Source organism: Leptidea sinapis, chromosome 20 (genome assembly GCF_905404315.1).
Source record: "Leptidea sinapis chromosome 20, ilLepSina1.1, whole genome shotgun sequence".
Lineage (NCBI taxonomy): Eukaryota > Metazoa > Arthropoda > Insecta > Lepidoptera > Pieridae > Leptidea > Leptidea sinapis.
Window position 1 is genome coordinate 779617 of NC_066284.1, and position 13622 is coordinate 793238.

At 35.9% G+C, this 13622-nt stretch overlaps 1 protein-coding gene across 7 annotated transcripts in view; it reads right to left on the reverse strand.

The window, feature by feature from the left end:
* LOC126970235 (hypoxia-inducible factor 1-alpha-like) overlaps nt 1-13622 on the reverse strand; it is a 135890-nt gene that overhangs the window by 75008 nt on the left and 47260 nt on the right. For all 7 annotated transcript variants that reach the window (XM_050816036.1, XM_050816034.1, XM_050816033.1 and 4 more), the window contains exons 4-5: nt 6741-6911; nt 1076-1290 (exon numbers count right to left, since the gene is read on the reverse strand). In XM_050816036.1, the coding sequence (XP_050671993.1) occupies nt 1076-1290; nt 6741-6911 (386 nt within the window). The remainder of the gene's footprint in view (nt 1-1075; nt 1291-6740; nt 6912-13622) is intronic.

Genomic DNA, 13622 nt, shown 5'->3' on the forward strand with positions numbered 1-13622 from the left:
AAGATTGAAAATTTTTATAGTAAACTTTTAAAGATTTGGCCTATTTAGGAACAACACCTTCCAAAGAGTTGTGCTACTATTGAATTGGATTTTTTTTTTTACTCACAACAACATTTTGTGACAAATGACAATCAATCGCAATGCGATATATAGATAGGCAAGTCACGTCGTACAAAAACAAAGTCGAACTTTGGAACATGCTACAAATTATGCCATAATAAGCTACTACTGCTTTATCTATACATTACCGCATTAACTCATTTGTTTAAAATATTCTTGCTCAATAATCAGCAATGTAAAACAGTAAATCAGTTCAGGTTTGATTCGGACAGCGACAGTTGACACACGACTAAGGAGTACAGTATGCTTACATTGTCTTTAAGCACACTTTTGCCGTTCCGCTATCAGACTACGAATGACATGTCCATATGTATAGAACGCCATTGGGTTTGATGAAAAATTAAATATGAGTTTCAGTTCTAAGTAAGTAACCTCCAAAATGGTTTTTCTATTTTTGTGTGAAAACCTTAATGCGGTTCACAGAATATGTCTACTTACCAAGTTTCAACAGTATAATTCTTATAATTTCGGAAAAAAGTGGTTGTGACATACGGACGGACAGCAGACAGACATGACGAATCTATAAGGGTTCCGTTCTTTGCCATTTGGGTATGGAAACCTAAATGTGGATAAAACATCATTGATTTTTTTATGAAAATAAGGGACGAGATAGGCAGTACGTTCAGCTGATGGTAATAGGTACGCCCTGACCATTACAATGTAGTACAACTCAGAATTCTTGAAAGACCCAAAAATTCTGAGCGGCCCTACAACTGCGCTCGTTGCCTTGAGACATAAGATGTTAAGTCTCATTTGTAAAAGTGTGTCCAGTAATATCACTAGCTACGGCGCCCTTCGGACCGAAACTCAGTAATGTTTACACATTACTGCTTCACGGCAGAAAAGGGCGCCGTTGTGGTAGCCATAATCTAGCCGGCTTCCTGTGCAAAAGAGTCTCTGGTACTTTGGAATTCACTGACGTAGTTTTATAAAATGACAAATGAAACAAACTCACCCTTCATCAGTGTAAGTAAACTTCATATCGAGACTATGCTTGGTGAGGAATGTCTTTGTGTCCAGCGGCACCTCGATGTTGGAAGGGTGCGGTATCGGGCGCCCCACTGCGATCAGGGCACCGTTTGTTGGCTTCTTCAAGTCTTTCTTGCCTTCTTCATCGTTATTGTTGCTTTCCTTGTCTGGAGTCAACATGTGTCCCGTCATATGGATGACCTGAAAATGCAAATTATCTGTAAGTTAGTAACTGAAATTAGCTTGAAACACACAAATTGAAGGACACAAATCGTTTGATAATTATTGTATGCCCTGGACAACAAACTATTGAAACACACTGTCACAACGAATCGACGATCAATTCTACTCCGATCGCCTTTGGCGTTACATAAAGCTGTAGGTTCTCTCTGCATCTACGTGGAGCACTCAGAGGGGTTCCTCTGAGTACTCCACCGTTGGGGTTGATTTCACGTCTAGAATTCCACAACCGCGCATTCTGCAAGAAATGTCTTGCTTCGCACAGCCACTTTGTGGAATCAATTATCAACTGCTGTTTTCTCGAACCGATATTGGTGTTGAACTCATCAGGAATATTTTTGAGGCCTGGGAGGAATCACAGAATGCACTTGGTATCTTCTGTGGTCTGGAAGCTATGTCACTATGGTATAAGAGATTCTGCGCTTGATCTTCTGATCTCATATTTACATAATAGGATTTAGAGGGTCGATGTGAATGGAAGGAGATCTCCTGAGACTCCTCTCGGTATGGTGGTACCACAAGGGTCTATTCTTGGACCCTTCCTCTTCCTAATTTATATAAATGATCTACCTAACCTTGTAGAAAAAAAACACAAGGTGGTATTGTTTGCGGATGACACTTCACTTATATTCAAAGTGAAACGAAGCCAAGTTTAATATGATGAAGTAAACAATGCTCTATCTGACATCGTGTACTGGTTAAGCGCCAATAAGTTATTGTTAAATAGTCATAAAATTAAATTTACCGCAACAAATGTCAAAAATGTAGATGCGAATATTTTATTAAATGGAGAGGTGGTAAAACAAGTGGAATCTCTTGTATTTTTTGGCATTACTCTTGATTCCAAATTGAAGGTGGTTCCAGATGGTGGAGATGATATTCTAATTTGTGGCGTGTCGTGCGAAGGTGGAATACTAATAGTACCATAATATACACCGGTCCACAATGTGTCGAACGAATTTATCACTAAAAATTCTCCCACAATAGATCAATTAGAACTCGCTATTCAGAATTTTATATCACGAACGACCTAGAGAACTAAACCTCAATTCGACGACGTGTATCCGACTTGTCATTATTCGGTTTTTAGTCCAAAATGCCCTTTAGACTTACTCGTTAGTTGTATTATTACAACTTCTACGCTATCTATTAGTATGTCTCATGTTCTTAAACTAATAGAATTACGAATGGTGAGAGATTCGTTTGTCTTCAGCAAATTTCTTAAAACCTTAATAATAATATAAACATTATTCTAAATACCAAAGCGAAGGTCTGACGTCACTGTACAGCTAATATGGAGATGGGCGAACCGATTTTCGTAATAACTGATCTGAATTCAAATTAATTTCCGACTTGAATTTATACACATGAATTCAATAATACGGTGATGAAATAACCACTAGTTGTATTCCAGATTAGACTTTTGCTGTGTTATTAATAAACGTAATTCCGAATTTAAAACTTTTTGTCTTACTTTTGTCACTACATAATTACATAACAGGGAGAAGTTATTTGACGAGCTATATAGCCCAGTGGTTAGTGACCCTCATACCAAGCAAGAGGACCCGGATTCGAATCCCGGGAGATGCAAACATTTATATGATGAATATGGATGTTTGTTTCCGAGTCATGGATGTTTTAAATATGTATTTATGTATATTTAAGTAACTTTATTGTATTAAATGTATCGTTTTCTTGCAATCCATAGCACAGGCTATGCCTAATTTGGGGCAAGATATTTGTGTGTGTCAATATAATGTCAAATTTAAAAAAAAAATCAAACTTGTAGTAACTTTTCACTGCGTTTATTAATAAGACAGTTAGGAAATACTCGTTCATTCATAGCAAAATCCTTCGATTTAAGGTATATCCTTCGGTGTTAATGAGTTGGTGATATGGGATCAATTTGCATTGGTGAATATTTTGATTCCGTAGCCAAATGGAACCCTTATAGATTAGTCATGTCTGTCTGTCCGTCCGTATGTCACAGCCACTTTTTTCCGAAACTATAAGAACTATACTGGTGAAACTTGGTAAGTAGATGTATTCTGTGAACCGTATTAAGATTTTCACACTAAATAGAAAAAAAATACAATAAATTTTGGGGGTTCCCCATACTTAGGACTGAAACTCAAAAAAATTTTTTTCATCAATAACGTATGTGTGAGGTTCCTACCTATGAATAGGTCCTCATTGATAATTATTGTCTCAATGATGTTGAGGTTTCTAATATCACTTTTTTCTAAACTGCACGCTTCCAAATTGGTAAAATCTGTGTCCCCCCTGTAACTTATAAATAAGAGAAGGATTAAATACCATGCATACTTTCACCGAAAATTGGTTTGAACGAGATCTAGTAAGTAGTTTTTTTTAATACGTCATAAATCGTTACAACGAACTACAAGAACTTTTATATAATGTTACTTGCTACTACGGAACCATTCCGACTCGCACTTGGCCGCTTTTTGTATTTTGAAAAGTATATAATGTAAAAATGTATATTGCATCGACAAGATAACATATCAACACACATTTGGACAGAACATTAACGGCAGTTCCCTATATACTACCTACAAATATAGATAAATTACTACCTTCTACTGTCAGTAATTAGCTGTCAATAATCTGAAGCTGTCCCAATATACCCGATAAGTCATTCTTATCGCCTTAATTCGCGTGAATTGCAATTTCCATACAAACTTCAATCGCTGGTAAGCTATACGTCGTCCCATTGACAGAGCGTGTACGGATAAGGTGAGTTACCGTCGATAAGTTTATTGGGACAGAAAAGTCAACGATAGTTTCGATTTTTATCTCAAGTAGGAGATAGACTGAATATTGGGAACGGCCGTAAATAGACGATGCATAAAATGATTTAATGGTCAAAATCAAAATACTTATCACACACGACATCATACTCCGTCAGATAAGTAACTGATACGAGATATCGCGATACAATACAAAGTTGCAGACAACATAATATATGGATGGATCATTTATCACTGATTCATCTTGATGCCCGACAATAAAAGCGATATAACAATATATTTAATCAGATTATTTTTGTTGCATTATTTTTCTTATCTTGCAAAATGCTGAAACTGTGAATGTAGATTTTAACAGTGCTAATGAGTTTCTTGCCACAACTCCATCTTATACAGTAAAAGCTCTTATATATAGCTATATTCGCGGGGTATATGTTCCGTAAATATTCCGCGAATACAGAAACCGTGAATATGGAATGGTAATGTATATGGGATTATAAGGGATACGTTCCTAGGTGACAAAATAATACACAACTTAAAAAAAAAAAACAATTTAATTGAAGTTTTTGACTATAATTATCAATCATTATCTTCAGGCTTAGGTTGCCTAAGGATTAAAGAATTTTGTATTTTTTTCTTGCATAACAGATTTTAAAAGCTGCTTTAGTTCAAACTGATATTCAGCTGTGGCATTAGCAATTTGCCTCTTAAAAATAAGACTTCGTTCCATAGACGGATCAATTATCATAAAGAAATCACAAAGCTCATTTGCCATTCTTAAACCTTCACTAATACTTGTCAAATTATATGTCACATTTCCAGCGCTTGTTGAAGCCTCTTCTTCAATGGTCTGTGAATTTAACATTTCCTCCAAGTCAATTTCAGTCAAATCTTCATCTTGCGATTCAAGCAACTCCTGAATGTCACTTGATTCTATTTGTTCGAACCCATCTCGTCCTATTCCATTCGCAATTATGCAACTATGTAGGAATTATTTTTATTAATATGCATGTACTATGTAGCGATTACATCCGCGATTGAAGGAATCTTTAGCCGCGAATATAGGAATTGGGTCACAATTTTTAATCCGCGAATAGTGAAAACGCGAATGAAGGAACCGCGAATAAGGAGCTTTTACTGTATATAAAATTCTCGTGTCCCGGTGTTTGTTAACAAACTCCTCCGAAACGGCTAAACCAATTTGTTTGAATATCGCGTAGGTCTGAGAATCGGCCAATATCTATTTTTTATACCCCTAAATGATAAGGGTCACCCCTAAATACTTTTTCTGTCAATTTTTTTTATTATGATTCAGCATTAAAAACTACATACAACTTCAAATTTTCACCCGTTTCGGATCAACACCTATTTTTGTGTCACGATTTTCATATTATTCTATTCTATCCGCTGATACGCAATAGAGTTGCAAGATGGCAAGAAGATCTGAGAATCGGTCGTCATCTATTTTTTAAACCCCCAAAGATTTTAATTATTGATTTTTTTTATTACTTTATATGGCAATACAACGTTTGCTGGAACTTGATGATATCACAATGACTTTGTTAATAATATCACAGATTGGTAATGGAGTGACCGCCCTCAGGCTAATTAATAATAATTAATATTGTAACGAATCTTTTCAATAAAAAAAAGAAAAATCCCGCTAACTATCCTGCGCCGGTTTTTCTCAGGTCTGAGGCCTACATTTTGCGAATGGGTGGAGTTTTAACGTTAATTAGTGATTTAAAATCCTTTTTTTGATAATAATATTTGGATTAGTTTTTTATAACTTCGGATTGTTTCTTTCCAGACCACTATCATTTATTTGATATATTGGACAGAGATGGTTGATGTTGATGCTTGATATAAAATATTAATAAAATCATAATTACTATTCAAAAGCATACAAGTAAGTTAACAACGATACGGGTCAAGGATACCATAGAGATAATAGTAATTACTATAATAAATTATTTATTTAAACTAGTACCATTATCACTCACTACGGTAAGGTAAATCGTAGAAGCCAATGACTTGCTGTTTTTGAATGTCATACTAGTTTTTTAAACTATCCAACAATTTGCAATTCATCTCTACTATCTAAGAGATACCATTAATCTGAACACATAATAAATGTGTAAACCAAATATATTATTATTATAAGTATAGGCGACAGTAAGATAACTAAATTTGTTAAAAATTTTCTCTGTATTAATCTCTGTGTAAATAGTGTTTAACTTTCAACCTTAATATTTTGACGTTTTCATAGCTGTCACTGTCTAAACCTAGATTTTAGACTTGTAACGGACGTTCCCAATATACTATCTACAGATAGAGATAAATTACTACCTTCTACTGTCAGTAGTTAGCCGTCAATAATCTGAAGCTGTCCTAATATACCCGATAAGTCATTCTTATTGTCTTATATTGGGATGCGTGAATTCCAATTTCCATACAAACTTCAATCGCTGGTAAGCTATACGTCCTCCCATTGACAGACAGCGTGTACGTATAAGGTGAGTTACCGTCGATAAGTTTATTGGGACAGAAAAGTCAGCGATAGTAAGAAAGGGAGTAAGGGATAGACTGAATATTGGGAACGGTCGTAAGTGATCAAAGTTAATAATATACCTAAAATGATCTCACCTTATATGAGGCCGACTTGATGTGCACATTCCGTCCTTTGCTGGTCAGGGTACACTTGAGACGCAGCAGCAGGTCTCGCCTCCCTGCGCCGTTGGAGCGCAGCGCTTCACGTATCTCCTCATGGTCGCACGGGTGGCTGAACTCGAACACGCTTTGGCCCATTATTTCCATCTGAAATAAAAGGGTTTTTATAAAGTAAACGTTAATCATCCACAATCAATTCTGGGATTTAGGTACTTGAGCCCTGTGCTTCCCCGGGGCATAAAAAGAATAGGGAAGTCTCAGGTCCAAGGGTGTCGTAAGAGGCCACAAAGGGTATTTACTAGTGGGAGGCTCCTTTGCACAAAATGCCGGCTAGATTATGGGTACCAAAACGGCGCCTTTTTATGGCAGGGCGTATCAATTACTATCAGCTGAAAGTGCTGCTCGTCTCGTCCCTTATTGCCATAAAAAAAGTTACTACTAAATATATAATGATATTATATATCTTTATCGCGACGACGAGACTATGGCCGCCAACTATCATTGTAAAATAGCTATTATTTTGATATGTAATATTCGATTCATATCAGCTCCAACAAAACATAATTAGGCTTATATAGAATATATAACTAGCTGACCCGAGATACGTTGTATTGCCGATATTCAAATCGCGATACAAAAGTAACTGTTAATCGTAGATGGTTGAAAATTTGAAGTTGTATGTATTTTTTAATGCTGACTCATAATCAAACAAATTTAAAAAATAATGTAAAAAAAAATGGTGTGGACCACCCTTAACATTTAGGGGGATGAAAAATAGATGTTGTCCGATTCTCAGACCTACCCAATATGCACTCAAAATTTCATGAGAATCGGTCAAGCCGTTTCGAAGGAGTTTAACTACAAACACCGCGACATGAGAATTTTATATATTAGATATAACTAGCTGAGCCGAGAGACGTTGTTCTGTAGGTACATAATAAATAATAAACGGGTTTTTATTAATTTATCAATAAAATTTCATAGCATCAAGACTTACTTCGTAAAATATGCTCCCTGTTGTTATAATGAAATTGTTTCACAGCAGAACTGTCAAACCGTGCGTCAATAAATTCTATCATAAAAAATATCTCTATAAAAACAAATATTAGAAATAAAAATAATTATGGGTCCCAAATCGAAATAAAAACTATCCTATCTCTCAAGTTGGACTGCAAACAGCACTCCATGAAGTAATCCCAACTAAAATCCGTTCATTACTTTAGGAGTCCATCGCGGACAAAAAACGTGACACGCAATTTTTATATATTAAGATTAACAGTATTTTAAGTAGACCATTTGCGTAGTTTTTGGGCCTTGTTTAGTAAAAAAAAATTGACAATCGTTATAGATAGTATGATTATTAAAAGTAAGGTTAAGTTCTAAGTCACACTATATAGCGACTACATTCTTTTTACGATTCACTCAAGGATACATACAGCTACATATCTGGTAGTAAACAAAAATACATACCAAACAGTTGCCTTTAGTACTTCCGTAACAAAATATTTACATAGGTATAGATCGTGTTTGGATATAATATAACGTGTTTGTGCTGTTAGCCGGAAATTAAAAAATAAACAATTTAATTTGGAACTTCGGTGACGCGATGAGTATGAATCGGTACATATATAAGGAATGGAGTTTAAGCAAGAACTTTAACATTCGTTCACAACTGCCGAAGTAATCGTGATATAAGATAATTTAACAAAGGATTACCCTTTGATTAAGGATTGGTCCCCGCTGCGGTCGTAGTGAGGCAACTAATACTACGCCCAAGTGGACTTACCACACCTATTGAAACTAAAATGCCGGGCTGCGTAGCACGGTTTTGTAAAAATAATACTACAAGAAATAAGAAAGACACTGGGCTCACATATCATCAGTAATTATTTTGTATTTTATTAATTTCAATGTAAAATAACACGAAGCGTATGTTACAAATATTTGAAAGATGCCATTGAGTGTCAAGATGTGCCACGCACACAAGCAAGTTGCCGTAATAAAAAAGTTGTTCTTAGGTAGTGCGGTATCTAGTTAGAGCGCAGCGGAGACCAATCCTTAATCTAAGGTAATCCCTTAGATAATTCCTTATGATACCTTACCTGTATATAGATACACCTTACTCATTAGAAAAGTATCATTAAAAAGCAGTTCAGAATTCGCGGATGATATTTAATAAAACACAGAACAAATAAAGCTTATCCAGAAGCGTTTCTCTTTAGGGGATTAATTTTAACAGACTTTATAAAGAAGCATTTTCTAACTGGCTGTCTAATATTGCTTATCTTTGCATTGCAAATTACTGAAATACTTAAGTTTATTTTTATATATATTTTCGTTTTATATAAGTAGATACCTTGTGGATATTTTTTATCGCCATACCTCAAGGGAATCAGCTTTTTTGTCAATAATTAATAAAAACAATATAAACGAATTAAATCTAAACTAAAATGATGTCATGGATGAGTAATCTCTAGTATTTTCTTTGACTTACGTGAGTGTTAGACAATACTTTTTTTATTGAAGAGGACAAACGAGCATACGGGTGACTTGATGTTAAGTGATCACCGCTGCCCACATTCCTTGCAACACCAGAGGAATCACAGGAGCATTGCCAGCCTTTAAGGAAGGTGCACGCGCGTGAAGGTACCTATGTCCCGGAAACATCGCACGAGGAAGCTCATTCCACAGCTTTGTTGCCCGTGGAAGAATGTGTTCCTTAAAAACCGCACTGTGGAGGAACGCCATACATCCAGATGGTAGGGATCATATCCTAATTTGTAGCGTGTCGTGCGAAGATGGAATTCGAGCTAATTTTGCCGGATCCGAACTGTCTCCAATGTTTTTGGATCGGATGGACAAGGGCTGATTTTCATGAGTCAGGGACTACGCCTTTTGATTATGAGTGCCGAAATAAATGGGTTAGCACCGCCGTCAAGGGTACACATTCTAAGCCAAGCTAGGAATACCATCCGGCCCGCTCGACTTCTTCACGTCCAACGAAAACAGAAATCATCCATACTTTTGAAAGGATTAAAACGCGTGCAATTGTAACTGTATTTTTACTTTAAGTTTTTGCGTAAAAGTAACATTTTTATTATTGATGTGTTTAGCCCGATATTTTCAGAGCACGTTTCCAGGGCGACGAAACCAGTGGGAGGCTCCTTTGACCAGGAAGCCGGCTAGATTATGGGTTAAACAACGGCGCCTATTTCTACCGTGAATCAGTAATGTGTAAACATTACTGTGTTTCGGTCTGAAGGGCGCCGTAGCTAGTGAAATTACTGGGCAAATGAGACTTAACATCTTATGTCTCAAGGTGACAGGCGCAATTGTAGTGCCACTCAGATTTTTTAAAGAATCCTGAGCGGCACTCCATTGTAATGGGTAGGGCGTATCAATTACCATCAGCTGAACGTCCTGCCCGTCTCGTTCCTTATTTTCATAAAAAAAAACGTCCCCCTAAAAACCCGCATTTTAATCCTTTAAAGAGTATTTTTTTTTAAACTAGTAATCTCTGCTGCACGTATCCTTAGTAGACAATTGAATTTATAATAAACGAAAAGGGAAACCCGCTTCACAGCGCCAAAGGATTCAATAACGTCAAACGACTCATTACAATATCATTAAAATTCAACGCGAACGGACAATACGATCGTCGACAACAATATGTTGACCGCTATTGTTAATCTTATTGTAACTTAATGTTGTGAGGCGACAGTCACACCTACCAACCAATTTTGATATGTTTAATGTGTGTATTAGCTTGTGGATTAATATTCAAAATAGTTACTAATTGCCAAGCGTGGCTGACTATTGTCAGCTTGATGTGTTGTTTTCTCAAAAAAAATTAAAATAAATAAATATTATGACTGTTCATTGTCAGTACATTTATGAAAATTTAATATACGTTCACAAAAATCGTCACCTTTTTGCTCTTAATAGTGATTTTCATTATTATAACACTAGAAATAAGGGATTGCTTGTAACTAATTCTAGTAGGCTTCATAAGATACATAATAGCTTTAAGGGTAAATGTATACACTTCTATAATAAAGTCCCAGCCACTGTTCAGGCATTACCTATAAATAAATTTAAATGTTTTATAAAAAAAAATGGCTAATTATAAAAAAATCATAAATCCTATTACTCTACTGCTGAATATCTAAGTGATCGGACAGCCTGGGAGTAGATTGTGATTATTTTATAGCAATAGAAATGACTGTACAATATTGTGTATTTTTATTGAAAAGAGCGCAAAAAAAGAATGCTGGGAGAGTTTCTTGAGCCGCTTCCTCTCCCTCAGAGCGCCATTTGTTTCCGAAGCGGTAGCAGTATCTATTACTTATTAGAAATGACATTAAAAAGAATTGTAAAGGAATCAATTTTGAGAAAATACATCGCTACAAACGTCATAAACTGCCATAAGATATCCCAATTAATAATTACATTTAGCTAACTAATTACTGTGTTAGTAATATAATTTTATATTATAATTATCACTGATTAGAACTATAATAGCATATAATATTCAGATCTTGAGTTAACTTGATTCGTGTAAGTTAGTTGGCACTACAGCAGTGCCAACTAACAGTTAGTAGCATCATCACGTTAGACGGTCGTGCCCTATATAAGCCAGAGCGCTAAGTTCGAGCATGCATTACTTAGTATGAATTGTAAGGGACACTATTTTATTTTATTTTATTTATTTGGAAAACCAACAGCTTTAAAAACTTAAACGATACTTAAGGTAATTACAGAGAGCCAATTATAGGTTTCCACAATTAGTGCTAGAGTAGAAAAATTTAACTGACAACGTGAGCATATACAATTCGAAAATTACAATTTACATTATCATTAAAGTTAAAGTTAATGTAACAACTGACAACAAATGAAGATGTAGGGTTATTAGTAAAGAATTTGTTGGCTAAGGCACGTCTTACAGAGTCTACGCTTGAACAGAAGAGATCTAAATTATTATCACTACTTGACAGATTGTTGAAGCTATTACTTGCTCGCCAAGTAAAAGTATTTCTTTTATAGTTTAGGTTAGTGTGATGAAGTCTTAGTAAATCATGCTATGCCCTAATTGTCGTTTAATTTTTAATAATAAATGTTTATTGTAATTCTAAGTAGAAACTGTAAATACAGATGTAGTAGTTTTTTTATGAGCATTTAAATTACCAACGAGTTCCACACTATTTACGACCTATTAACCAAAATCGGTTACAGTAACAATAGATAAGCGTTCGTTTTCTATCTCGCTATGATTGTTGAGAGTCCCGTAACTCAATAGTTACCAGCAGGAAGCCTTTTCCGATTTCTCCAACGAATACCGTTAGGTAATATATACAAAAATGAAGGACTAGCAAAAAAATAAGGACTCCATGTCTCCTTACACAACAGTGTAGCACCAAAACAAGCCGATTAACGTGTAAATACCCACGCACACACTTACACTACTACAGGCCGATAGGCGGCCATTATGAAAATCGTCATCGTCTGTGACAGATCAGTTTGCGTCTCAATAAAATATTTTAAAAATGTCGTCGTGCGTTGCGAAAAAGTGTAAAAACGACACTATCTAAGTATTTGTGTCCATATATGATTATTTAAGGGAGAAAAAATTGTGTAACTAGTATCCCCCGTAACCGCACACACACTAGCATAACGGTGCTTCACTTGCTAATATCACGGCGCGGAGTCCTTCTTTTTTACTCGTCCGTGCCAAAAATGTATACAAAAACTTAACAAATTATATACTTAAACCTTCCTAGAGAACCACGCTATCCATTGGTGAAAACAACATGAAGATAAGTGCAGTAGTAGTAAAGTAGTTAACCAGTGGGAGGCATCCTTTCCACAGGTTGCCGGCTAGATTATGGGTACTACAACAGCGCCTATTTTTGCCATGAAGCAGTAGTGTGTACGCATTACAATATTTAGGTCTGAAGGGCGCCGTAGCTAGTGAAATTACTGGGCAAATGAGACTTTATATCTTATGTCTCAAGGTGACGAGCACATTTGTAGTGCCGCTCAGAATTATTGGGTTTTTCAAGAATCCCGAGCCGCACTGCATTGTTATGGTCAGGGCGTATCATTTACCATCAACCGAACGTCCTGCTCGTCTCGTCCCTTACTGTCATTAAAAAAATTGTAGCAGTTTATCTTGAACAGACAGACAGACGCGGCGGAGGACCTTCTTTTATAATTTGTAATAATTGGCAATAATTTTAGGACGATTACAAATTAATATTTGGTTTTCACTTTCACATCGTACACTATGACGTTTGTTTGCCGTGAATAAGAAAATATATCCCTAATTAATGTTCGGCAATCGCCTGCTTTCACTTATTAGCGAGACACAGTAAACATTTGTTTCAATAATATTTAAAATGCAATTATAACACCTCACGGCCGTTCCCGATATACTATCTACGGATAGAAATAAATTACTACCTTCTACTGTCAGTAATTAGCTGTCAATAAGCTGAAGATGTCCCAATATACACGATAAGTCAATCTTTTCGCCTAATATTGGGACAAGTCAATTGCAATTCCCATGCAAACTTCTATAGCTGGTAAGCTATACGTCCACCCATTGACAGACAGCGTGTACCGATAAGGTGAGTTACCGTCGATAAGTTTATTGGGACAGAAAAGTGTCAACGATAGTTACGATTTCTATCTCAAGTATGCCACAACCGGAGATAGATTGTGGGAGGAATGTTGGGAACGGCCGTTAGCCAATGTTTATCCCTCTATAACAAAAAAGGCATAGACAATCGTTTACAGTGAACTCCTAAACATAATGAACCGATTTTAATGGGGATTACTTCATGGAGTGCAGTTTAGTCC